Below are 13,106 nucleotides of genomic sequence, written 5' to 3' on the forward strand. Positions count from 1 at the left end.
GGGCACCAGTCATTGAATTTAGGGCTCACTTAATGGCATTTGCCCTCACCTTAACTAATTACATGTGCAGAAATCCTGTGTCAACCCCCTAGCACCCCCGCAATGGGGTATGGAGGATGAATTCATTAGAAATGAAAGAAGCATGTTGGAAAGCAGGGGACTAGGACTAGCACATTTTTCAAGGTTCTGGTGTTTCCTTTGATTCCAGCCTCTTTTTCTTGGGGACCTGGTAAGTCAAATGAGACCGCCCAAGTACCTGACAAGGAGTCACCATCACTGAATAAAAGGGAGGAAAAGAGTCTTTCTTGATCCAGCTTGTTTTGTTTTTCTGTACCATTCCCTTGCTTCAGAAAGAGAAAGAAAACATATTCATACCCAGCCTCCCGGAAGGAACAGGCAAACTTCTATGATAAAGAGAAACATTAATACAGCACTATTTTTCCTGCCGTGTTTTACATTTAGACGGTTTTCTTCAGAGTACCTTCGGGTAGTTGTAGAATCAAAAATTTCACAAGCCATCCTCTTCACAGTAGAGAGTCAAAAGCCCTCAGTAAAAGAGGATGCTTATATGACCATTACAGAAAACCAAAGTCAAGCAACAGTTTTGCTTGTTTCATTCTCATGTTGGCTATTTCTTTTGGACCAGGTGTTTTCAAAGTAGTCCAGAGACACTGGACCACAGTTCAGTTTTTCATCAGTTTTTTTTTTTTTAAAGATTTTATTTATTTATTTGACAGAGAAAGATCACAAGTAGACAGAGAGGCAGGCAGAGAGAGAGAGGGAAGCAGGCTCCCTGCTGAGCAGAGAGCCCGATGCGGGACTCGATCCCAGGACCCCGAGATCATGACCTGAGCTGAAGGCAGCGGCTTAACCCACTGAGCCACCCAGGTGCCCTCTTCATCAGTTTTGTAGTTTAATGATGCATTTCTAAATTATTCCTGTGGAGCAAAATGAACATTTACTGAATCCGTATTACTTGGTTGGTATGCTGCTAGACACTTTCTCCATGCTTTCTCAGCTAATCTTTCCAACAGCTCTGCGTGATATGTCTTATTGTTTCCATTTTTGGGTGATGACACTGGGGCTCAGGGACATTAAGTACACTTGCTTAGATCCCCGAGTGAGCAAATGACAAAGCTGGGCTTGGACCCAGGGCCTCTAGGGCCTAGAGGAGAATAACAAAGCTCCTAGTAAAATCCTCCCATAATTCCTGAGGAAGGGTTCATGGAAAATGCAGGCCAGCATTGCACTGTGGTGTTGTTGATGGTGCTCCTGATGGTGGTCATGGTCTCTGCCATTTTTGGAGCACTTCCTATGTGCCCCAAAATGATATCCAATGGTTTGCAAAGTTTATTTTCATGAGTGTTCATTATATAAACGTATTTTGAACATCTCTTCTGTAGGAGAGTCTGTTCAGATTGAGGAAACAGGGAATAAGCCAAGTTTTCTACTCTTTAGTCTTGGTATTGTCCACATGTTGTTCACACAGAAACTGGGTCATGGACTGCAGACCCGGTCTCTCTAGGATTTCCATCCTGTGCTGGGATTTGCATGCTGATTGGTCAGCCTCCAAAGCTTTGCTTTTTCTGTACCAACGTGGATAAATCTGAAACCGTTTTATTCATTCATTAAAAAAAAAACTTGATTTGTAATAAAAGATATATGTTTGTTGTAAAAGAAAAATTCAGAAGTGACTAAAATAAATAGTTTTAATATCTCATATTTGTCCTCTATTCACCCTCCCCTGAGTACTAAACCACAGGTAATAGTTTAACATACATTTTATAGACTTCCTATGTACCAAATGTATATAAATGACTAATATGCATTGTATATAACCTACCATATATAATATATAATACTACATATCCAAGTCAAAAAGCACTTGGAAAAAAAAAGAAAAGCACTTGACTGAATTTTTACTTTGTGTTTTGTTTCTTACTGCTGTGGGAAAGTTGAAAAGGATGGGAACTAGTTTCTACTCATTCCCACCTTTTCTCTGTAATCCACATGCCTGTTCTGCCCATAACCCTACTCAGGGCTTTGACTGAAGGACAGCTGCTGGTTCTGGAGACCCAGTGCCTCTTTGCCTATGGACAGAGTTAATACATATTTTCGAAGAGACCGAATTATGGTAGAATGAGCTGGGATTATAGGGTTTGGTATATGAAGAGGTCAAAAGAGACTGAGTTGAAGTTGCTACACTCAGGAGCCAGAAGATGGAGACCTGTAAGTTCTTAAAGAGGTGCCTCCCAGAGTGGGACCAGTTCCACTGAGGAGAATGGATTTGTGGTATAGTAAAGACTGGGGTCCGTGATATTGGGATACCCGCTCTCGGTGAAGATCTTGGTATGAACTTAGCAGGGAATCAGCAGGGAGTCAGCAGGACTTGGAACTGCCTTTTCATGGATTACGGTAATAACCAGTGTGCAACTCAGTCTGCTCATGAACTTTTGTCTACAAGCCTGAGAACCATAGTGCATTCCTCCTAAGTACAAAGTAGGAGTGGAAAGTAACGAAATAATGAATGAGATTCACTGTCCATTCCAGCAAAGGGGGAGCTTTGAGATGTATTTGTTTTGAGTTTGAAAGATGTTTCTCGAATTCAAGCAATTCAAGCACCATTTTAGATTGTAAGTAACATACGTCCTTGGGCCTAAAGCATAGATTTTCAGTTTTCACATTTAGGAAAGTAAGGATCATCTTGTAATTGATGCATACATTTCACACATAATTACTTTCTCCTTCCCCCCAAAATATTACTGTAAAATAAATAGTATTTTCAGTTAAGGCCATATGGCATATTTCTAGGATGTTAGCAAAATAGTTAACATTCCTTATACCCATTTGCAAAAGAACATTTCATCTGAGAATGATTTCTGATGAGTCTTTACGTCCTTATCCTAGAGCATGGATAGTGAGATAAATGTTAACAATTTTTAAAAACTTTATTGAAATACAGTTTTAATAGCATAAAGTTTACCTCCTTAATGTGTACAATTCAGTGGTTTTAAGTATATTTTGAATTGCACAACCATTATTATAATCTGATTTTAGAGGATTGTTACCATCCCAAAAAGAAAACTGGTGCCCATTCACTATTATTCTCCATTTCCTCAAGCTTAGTACTAGATAACCACTCATCTGTTTTCTCTCTCTATAGATTTGCCTGTTGTGGACATTTCATGTAAATGAGATTATACAACACACAATCTCTTATGACTTATTTCTTTCACTTAGCAAAATGTTTTTGAGTTTCATGCATGGTACATGTTGTAGCACATAGCAGTAGCACTCTTTTATTACTGAATAATATAAAATATAAAATAACATGCAAAAATAGTATTGTACGGATGTACCACATTTTCTTTATGGATTCATCAGTTGATAAATATATGAGTTGTTTCCACCATCTGGCTATTATGAATAACATTTATATGAGTATTTCTCTGCAACTATTTGTGTGGGCAAATGTTTTCATTTCTCTTGGATATATACCTTAGAGTAAAATTGCTGGAACATGTGGTAGCCCTATGTTTAATAGCGTGCAGAACTACCAAAGTAATTTCCAAAGTGGCTGAAATGTTTTAGACTCCCAATAGCGATGTAGAAGGAATTCAATTTCCCTACATTCTTATCATCACTTGTCTGTGTTTTTGATTCTAGTGTGTGTGAAATGGTATCTCACTGTGTTTTTTGCATTGGATGTTCCTAATTTCTAATGATTCTGAGCATCTTTTCACGTGCTTATTACATTTGTGTATCTTCTTTGGAGAAATGTCTCTTTAAATATTTTTCCCATTTTCTGAGTGGGATATCTTTTTATTGAGTTGTATGTGCTTGAATCAAGTCAGTTGTCAGTTGAATGATTTGCGGGTATTTTCTTACAAGGCTTCGGTTATCTCAGAATCCTTAGCAATTCTTTATGAAAGAAATGGCCTGCTTCAAAGAGAGCTCCTGAAACCACATCACTTTCTCCTCCTCCAACAAACGCTCTGTGATAAATACATCAACACATCAGTACCAGCTGTATTTCATTTTTGAGCTCTTCAAAGTTTCCCTCACCTGTCTGATACAATTATGTTTTTCTTAGTCTTATTTCTCCTTGACCTCTCTACAACTTTTGATGCTAAAGGCAATCATACTCTTTGTTTACATTTTTTTTTTCCCTCCCTCTTCCCCCTCGCTTTTTTTCTCCCTTCCTTCCTTTTATAAATATTAGGCACCAACTAAGTTTCAGAAGTTCTGCGAAGGGCTGGATCTAAAGTAAAGAAAGATAAATTGAGATACATCCCCAAGCAATGTATGCGATAGTAAAAAAGGCAGGTATTAGTAAAAATACCAATACACTAATTAATGTAGAACTGTAACTGGTTACCCCTTTGAAGGAGAAGTGCTGAGTGTTGTATGAGTAGGTTTCAGGGGAAACTTACACGCCAAGGAAATCAGGTGTTCTTTACTGAGTTTGTGGGGACTAGTTGACAGAACAGGGATGAGCAAGCATGAGCCGGGCTGAGAGGGAAGGACATGTGAAGGTACCTGACCCGCAGGAAGGAAGTAAAGGCAGCGTGGTTGAGCAGAGCAGGCATGAAAATGAAACAACCTGTTGCTAGGCAGTTAGGTGGAGGTGAAGCGGCGAGGGGACCAGGAGGGCATAGTAACAATATCCACATTTTCAGATCAAAGGCAGTAAAAGTTGAGATCAAAGGAAGTAAAAGGATGGAAGATTTTAGCCGGGATGGCAAGATGATCAGATTCGAATTCCTAATAGATTGCGCTAAATGTAGTATGAAGAATAAATTTAAAGTGGGCAATACTGAATGTGGGGAAGATCCATTAAGAAGCGACAACACCTAAGTTAATGATAGCAGCTTAGCTGTGGGTGAGATAACAGTGGTTTGGATGAGGGTGATGGCAATGGAAATTGGGATATAGGAATGAATTTGAGAGATACTCAGAAAAATCAAGACTTGGTGATGGATGTGTTATAAGGGATTAAGGGAGAAAGGGGTTTCAAGAATGACTAACAATGACATGTCTCTAATTCTTCTGTCCTGGTTTGACAGTGACTGCCTTGGTTTGAATCTATTACCTTATAACCTTGGGCCATAACCTCTCTGTTCCTGTTTCTTCATATAGAAAACAGAGATGATAGTAATTCTTAAGTCATATGAATGCTATAACACATTAGAGCAGAGTCCAGCTCATAGTATGCTCAGTGAGTGTTACTTATGAAAAGTCACAATTATTAATGCTATGTAGAAAGGAAGCAGAGAAGGAAAGTGACTAATTTCTTAGAAATTAAATTAAACTATTTGATTCTGATCAAGATGAACTAGCCCCATTTCCCAGGCCTTTTCTCCTACAACAAAAAGAAAACCCTTAGATGTAACACAGCAAATCGTCAGGAAGACTCTGAAAGGTAAAAGGAAAGTAAACTACCTGAAAACTTTGGGACTTGAGGAGCCACAAGGAGTAAGTTCCCCATTTTATTTGTGCATCTCATATGTCTTAGTTGAGGAGCTGAAGAAGACTGCAGCCCAAAGCCAGCAACAGCACATATTATAAAAGCTCCAAGAAAAGCCAACTCTACTTCTTCTAGGGAAAAGGGGGATTAACAGAACAAACAGAAAACCTTTTTGAAAATATACACTCTACTTGAGCCATCTGTCGATGGGAACCTGCTGATTTCCTCCCTGTACTAATGTCAGTGGAGTTGAGTGTGGACATGGCCTCCAGTCCACCCAGCAGCTTGGAGACTGAACAAAGCACTGGAAGACAAGGTTAATAGCCACTACGCTTTCCCAACTTCATTGTTAGTAGAGCTCACCAAGGAGCTGAACCTCTACCCTGTACTGACAAAGTATTATGAGTTATAACTAACATTATATTTAATAAAGAGAGACTGAACGCTTTCTTGCTTAGATTAATAATAAATCAATGATGTTCACTCTCACCGCTTTTGTGCAACATAGCCCTGGAAGTCCATACAATAAGGGAACAAAAGGAAATAAAAAGTGTAGAAGTCAGAAAGAAAGAAGTTAAACTATTTCTATTTATAGATGACATGATTGTCTATGTGAGGAATCTACAAGAAATATAGAATGAGTTCTGCAATGTCACAAGCTATGATAATCAACACACAAAAATCAATCATATTCCTATATGCCAGCAACCAACATGTAGAAACCAAAATTAAAAGAATAATATTATATACAGTGGTTCTAAGGTAAGATGAAATAATAGTTATAAAGCTAATGAAGCATGTATAGGATCTGTATGCTGAAAATTACAAAATACTAATGAAAGAAATCAAAGAATAAAGTTATGAAAATATATGTTCACATAAAAACCTGCATACAGATGTTCATGGAAACTTATTCATAGTAGCAAAATACAGGAGACAATCCAAATGTCCCTTAATGTGTGTATGTTGCACAAACTGATACATTTTTACAGTGGAATACTTCTCCCCAATAAATAGAAATGGACTATGGACACGTACAACAACCTGAATGGAATTCAAGGGCATTTTGTCTAGTGAAAAAGTTAATCTCAAAATTTATGTTTAATTCTATTTATGCAACACTCTCTAAATGGCAAACCTATAGAGATGAGAACATATAAGTAGCTGACAAGGGACGGGGACTGGGTATATAGGAGGATGTTGGGAAGTGGTAAGTAAGTGTAAACAAAGAAAAAATAGCTTGATTGTGGCAGTGGTTACCTGAATTTATACACAGGATAATACTGCTTACAACTATATACTCAAACACATACACACCCCTCAAAATAGTTGTAGATTTTAAAAACTGGTATAAGCCGAATAAGGTTTATAGACTACTAACGATAATATACCAACGTCTGTTTTCTGGCTTCCACCTTATACTACAGCTACATACGACGGCACTCTTGGGGTAAGCCTGGTGAAGTGTATGTAATGGGACTTCTTGTACTACCTTTGCAACTTCCTTTAAATTGTGACTATTTTCCTTTAAAAAGTAAAAACATACTGTCACTGTCGCCAACACTTTAGAAACTCCTTTGGATCATACCGTAAAGTGGAGTTTTGGAAAGAATACAGGAAAAGAGATGAGGACCTGGAGGGGAGTTTGAGTTCCAGACATACAACTTATTATCTATGTACTTACACCTCTTAGGCGCTTCAGACCCCAGTTTCCTCATCTATGAAATGTGATCGGTGAGATGTGGTTGGCATCTCCCAGTGTTTTTTTTTTTTTTTTTTAACAATTTTGTAAAATAGATAAGAGACTGCTTTGGACAAAGAAAAGCTGCAAGCCAGCCAGACCACAGACATGGAGCATTTGCAGCTGGAATGACCATTTCAGTGTCTTCTTTGGGTCCTGATTAGTCCACTAAAGAAAATAAGATGTTAATGGATAATGGCCATTGATTACATTTGATTGCAGTGTTACAGAGGTAGATCAGAGTCTTTCTGAGCCCTTCTGTGGAAGGAAAAGGAGGAAGAGGAGGAGAGAAGACCTATGTGATAATGACAGTGCTTCATGAGTGCTGAATAAATATTAGCCAGCATACCAATAATTATCATCATCAGTGGAGAAACAGCCTGCCACCACAATCATTATGATTTTTTCCAAGAGGGAGGATACTCTAAATATACTGTAATCAAACTCAGGTCATACATCAACAATTACAAACATACATCCTTCACCTTCCCAGTCTGTAGTCTTGTTTCTTGGGGACCATAATTGAATGTAAGCAAATACTTGTTTGGGTCTTCAAAGAGTTATTCTTTTTTTTTTTTAATTTATTTTTTAAATTTTATTTTATTTTTTTCAGTGTTCCAAAATTCATTGTTTATTTAATCATCTTCAAAATCCTGTCAAAATTGTCTTTCTGCCTGAACTACCAGCCTATAAAGGAAAAAGGGTGTTTTCTTAACCACTTTTAAGGACTATCCAACAATTAAGTCTGCTGACAAATAATTGCAATAGTGAGGGTAATAATAATAACAATAATAAAATAGCGTACATTTATGGATCATATACTAGTTGCATTGTGCTCTAAGCCTTTTACCTATATTCGCTAATACAATCCTCATGACAACCTCAGGAGATAGGTTCTGTTATTATCCACATTTTACACCTTAGGAAACTAAGACACCAATTGTCTCCATCACTTAAGTTCACATAGCTAGTAAGTGGCAAAATCAGGGTCCTCTAACCCAGGTTGCATGGTTTTGGTTGGAGTCTACACTCCCAACTGTTTTGTCACGCCACCTCTCCAAGTGTTCGCCCTGCGGCGCCTTTGACAGCATCTCCAACCGCTGGAAGGGAATTTGATGTTTTTAGAGATCATTTCTTCTGCAGTTATTTCTGTCCAAGATAAGTCAGATCTTCAGTGGGAATTTGAGGCTAGTGTAGAAGAAGACCTTCTTCCTTTCTGGCTTTATGGAATCTCTTCCATATGACTTGGTTTAACTTCAACCATATCCAGATTTGCTTCTCACTGCTCAGTGATGTAGTCACTCTGGTGCCCAGTGTCCCAATTCCGAGCTCCTCCACTTACTGGTTTTGGGACGTTGGCAGATTATTGAATGTCTCTTTATTTCAGCTCCTTTATTGTAAAATGAGCCATCTTCATATGATTGATAGGAGAATTAAATGATGTATGTGTAACATTTAGCTCAATGCTTGGCACTCTGTAGGCTCAGGACCATTATGTGAAGTAATGATAGGCTAAGTGAAGGTTGTATAAAATATGCTACAGTTTCTCTCTTCAAAGTTACTTGGCTAAAATATTAGTGATAAAACTCACAAGCATCACCATGTATGTGAGTGTCTCCAAGGAGATAAAGAGACCAGATTTGGTAATATTTCCAAGATGGTAAATTTATGTGGTATGGAAAGCAGATCTGGCTTAAATGGCAAGAGAATGGGCATGAAGTGGTGTTTGAAGCCGAACAGGGGCACAGATAGTGCATCTACATTGGGAGACTCTGTATTGAGCCACAGAAACAAAATGGCAAACTGGAGAGAGGTAGGAATGGACTACCTTTGCAGGCCAGTGATGGCTCCACCTCAGCAGAGAAGAGGGTTTCCTTCAAAAATAATTAGAGGACCAGGTAGAATGGATGTGATAATTAACTTGATGAGGGAAAGTGTTTCATGATGTATGATTTAAGAAATCATCACATTGAACACTTTGAATAACTTACAGTTTTGTCACTTAGACCTCAGCAAAGCTTGGCAGGGGTGGGGCGGTGGAAGACAAGGTAGGTGAGAGTGGACCAGACATTTGGGATGTTGCATAAAACCATACCTTTCTTTCACCTGTTATGCCCTTCATGGACAATTCTGACTGAGAAAACCATGACCATTTTTAAAAGACCAGTTCAAATACTACCTTTTTTATTTTTTAAAAGATTTTATGTATTTATTTGACAGAGAGAGACACAGCGAGAGAGGGAAAATAAGCAGGGGGAGTGGGAGAGGGAGAAGCAGGCTTCCCGCTGAGCAGGGGGCCTGATGTGGGGCTCAGTCCTAGGACTCTGGGGTCATGACCTGAGCTGAACGTAGACAATGAATGACCCACCCAGGCGCCCCCAAATACGATCTTTTGCAGGAAGACTCTCCCTATCAACAGAAATTGCTCCCCCCACCCAGGGACTCTTACTTCAGTTTATCTTGATTCCTTCTATCTAGCATCGCCACACGTGCCGCCTTGCGTGGGTTATTCTGAGTCATGCCTGTTACTCCAGTGTGATTATTAGAAGAGTCCCTGTTCATTCTAAAATATATTGTTTGTCTGATGAAATACAAGGTCACCTCCTTACAGCCCTCATCACTTCTCTCTTGTGTTCTGCTTAGCTGCGTATTGACGTCTGGTGGCTTCTATTAAAATGTTCATGTGAGCTGAGACCATATCTACTCACCTTCGTATTCCCAGTACAGACCGTAATAATTATTAAATGAATTTAAATAAAGGATTGAAAACTTGGGTGTTGAAGTCAATACTCTTGGACTTTTTGTGTGCCCCACATCCCCTGGTATTGTACTTGCATATACTAGGTGCTTCATAGGTCTGTAAATTTGATCTAACATCCATGCGGTTATACTGTTGCTCAAGTGTGCTGGAGATGACATTAGCACAGACTAGAAGTGAGTCGTCGTAAATCTTCTTTTCTCCCTATTTGCTAACCCATGCATATTTCTCACTGACTGGGTTGGTCTTAAGGCTGAAAGAAAAAAAAAATTTTTATAAATCCAAGGTGTTGCATCAAGAGTCATATGCTCGTGTGTGTTCTCCTGTAATTGCACATGGGTGACTAAAAAACAGCCCTGCTTTGTAGAATTCAACCTTTCTCATTACCGGGTCTCAGTTAGAAAAGTTAGGATAAAAATGAATGAAGATCAATGATATTTCAATTGATTGCTACATTGATCTAACAGGACCCTTTATAAACTATTGAATGTTTAGTGTTTTTCGGGGAGTGTTATTTTGGGGAGGTTTCTAGCTGGGATTTCAGCTCTTGTTTTTTATGTTATTTTGGGACTTAAATAAATATGTTTGAATTTTCTTCTTAAAATGTTTAAGAAGTTACACTTCTTAAAATGTCTAAGAAGTTATATTAGCAGATATTAAAGGAAATAGGCCTAAACATTTTTTTGGGGGGGGGGATTTTTATTTATTTATTTGACAGAGAGAAATCACAAGTAGGCAGAGAGGCAGGCAGAGAGAGAGGAGGCTCCCTGCCGAGCAGAGAGCCCAGTGAGGGACTTGATCCCAGGACCCTGAGATCATGACCTGAGCCAAAGGAAGAGATCTAACCCACTGAGCCACCCAGGTGCCCAAGGCCTAAACTTTTGACACTGTTCTTTACAAAGTAGCCATTTGGATAACTACTTCAAGTTCTGGATTATGACAGGAAAGTGTCATTATCTGTGAAATCCTGATTTCTAACTTGGAATCTTTTGGTCCATTTTGTAAAGTGTTGGATCTACATCCTCCAGCATCTTGTAGGTTAAGGATGCCATAGCTCTTTGAAAATATACAACCATGTGACTACCTATCAGGCATCAACCCAGGGAGTTGACTGCTCACCCCTGTGAACTTGGCCTACATGGAAAACTGGAATTCAGGGCCCTGCTGAAGGCCCTTGAGGAGAGGTCATAAGAGTAAATCCCTTTTGATTCTGCACAACCCCATGCTTCCCAGCATTTCCTGTGACCAATGGAATTCTTTGAAATTCCTTGTTAGTAAATGCTTCTTTGCCAGGTTATATTAACGGAACCTTCCTCTTCAGTTTCAAAGAAACCATGGAATCTCATATGTGGGATTTATTTCTTTTTCCTTCTTTAACCTTAGAGGAAGTTTTCCCAGCCTAGGTGCTATTGACGTTTTTATTGTAATATAATCAATATTTTCTTGTGCTGGGCTTTCCTGTGTATTGTAAGATGCTTAGCAGCATCTAGCTAGATTCTAGTAGCACCCCCATCCCAAGCCATGATGACTAAGGATATCGTTAGTGTCAAATGTTTCTAGTGGGAAGGGGATGCAGAATTGGCCTCTGTTGAGAAACGCTGCCTTGAACCCTCTATAGAAACATTTTGCAGGACATGGAAAAGACAATGCCCTTAGAACAGCACTTGCCAATCATGCGACTTGCCTGACTAAGACACTGGCTTCTCGGACCCTTAGTTTCTTTGCCTGCAAAGTGGGGACAATGACATCCATCTTGTAGAGTTGTTGAGATTCCAACCTTGCTAGGCACAGAAGCTGCCAGGTGCATAGTTGAGATCCCCATACCTGGTGGTGGTCCCTGTCCTTCTTACTTGGTGAGTCCCAGCTTACTTTTCCAACACTCGTGATGCCAACTTGTAAAACGATGTCTGTCTCTCTTTCTCCCCCTGCAAACAGAGCATGATGAATGTGGCAGTGGGCAGCACAACTGTGATGAGAACGCCATCTGTACCAACACTGTCCAGGGACACAGCTGCACCTGCAAACCAGGCTACGTGGGCAATGGCACCATCTGCAGAGGTAGGCTTGCGGCCTAAGGGGGGAGCCAGGAGCAGCTTCCCTGCCTGGGCTCCCGGTACTTACGTGGCAGACCCTTTCTACCATGGTGGTAGCTGAGCCGGACCAGGGTTCCATTCCTGGTCTATCATCTGGTGAGGGCACTGTGCATCAGGGAAGAAGAAAAATGCTTTACGTCTACATTTTGGATTGAATGCAGATGGTATGCCTTTGGGTCAGGGACATGGTTCCACAATTGTGTGTGGCTTGGTTTGGCTTTGCCTGTCGGCCTGAATTTGTGAGGGAAACTGTAATTGCTGATGTGGGTTTTTGCTCCCTGTGAGCTTTGCTCAGAGGACAGGTGGGAGCTGCCTGTGGCCATACTCGAGGTATGGAGTACCTTGGTTGGAGGCATCAAGTTTCTCTCTGTGTCCTGAGCGATTCAGCAATTCAGAGGTAGTTCCTTGGCTGCCATCTGCCTTTAGAATAAAATTAAAATTGCTCCTGATGGCTTCTGAGAACATTCAGAATCTGGTCTCTGGCTCCTCTCAGCTGGTCTTTCTCTTTGCTCTCCCCTTCATTCCTTCTACAACCAACATGTTATTCCCACTTCTTCTCAGACTCGCCAACCACATTCCTGTCTCAGGGCTGTGTGCTTGCTGTCCCCTCAGCCTGGATGTTTACTTCCTTAAGGTCTCTCCACAAGCGTCCCCCTATCATAGAAATTTTGGTTGGCCAACCCTCAAATAGCACCTCTATATTTCTTAGCCTTATGCCCTACTTTTCTTTTCCTTCACTAATATGACATGACAGAACATTGTACGTCATTGCTTCTGTATTGTCTGCCTCCCCATGGGGATGGAAGCTCTCTGAGAGCAATTAACTTAGTTATGCCTCCCTGGTGTGTCCCCAGCAATTAGAACGAAGCTTGGCACATTGTAGGCATTCAGTAAATACGTGTTAACTTACTGGATTAACCAAAGAAGAAAGTGACAACATTATATTGAAAAAGGGGCAAAATGTACAAAAAACAAGAAATAATCCTTTGAGTTTGGTATTATTATAATTATCATCCCCATTTTAGAGGTGAGAAAGGTTAAGGAACT

At 39.9% G+C, this 13,106-nt stretch overlaps 1 protein-coding gene across 2 annotated transcripts in view; it reads left to right on the top strand.

Moving 5' to 3' along the window:
- The window catches only part of NELL1 (neural EGFL like 1), an 833,013-nt gene that overhangs the window by 486,599 nt on the left and 333,308 nt on the right, over nt 1–13,106 (top strand). For both annotated transcript variants that reach the window (XM_032359330.1, XM_032359331.1), the window contains exon 14: nt 11,902–12,024. In XM_032359330.1, coding sequence (XP_032215221.1) covers nt 11,902–12,024 — 123 coding nt within the window. The remainder of the gene's footprint in view (nt 1–11,901; nt 12,025–13,106) is intronic.

Source organism: Mustela erminea, chromosome 9 (assembly GCF_009829155.1).
Source record: "Mustela erminea isolate mMusErm1 chromosome 9, mMusErm1.Pri, whole genome shotgun sequence".
In the NCBI taxonomy this organism is placed as follows: domain Eukaryota; kingdom Metazoa; phylum Chordata; class Mammalia; order Carnivora; family Mustelidae; genus Mustela; species Mustela erminea.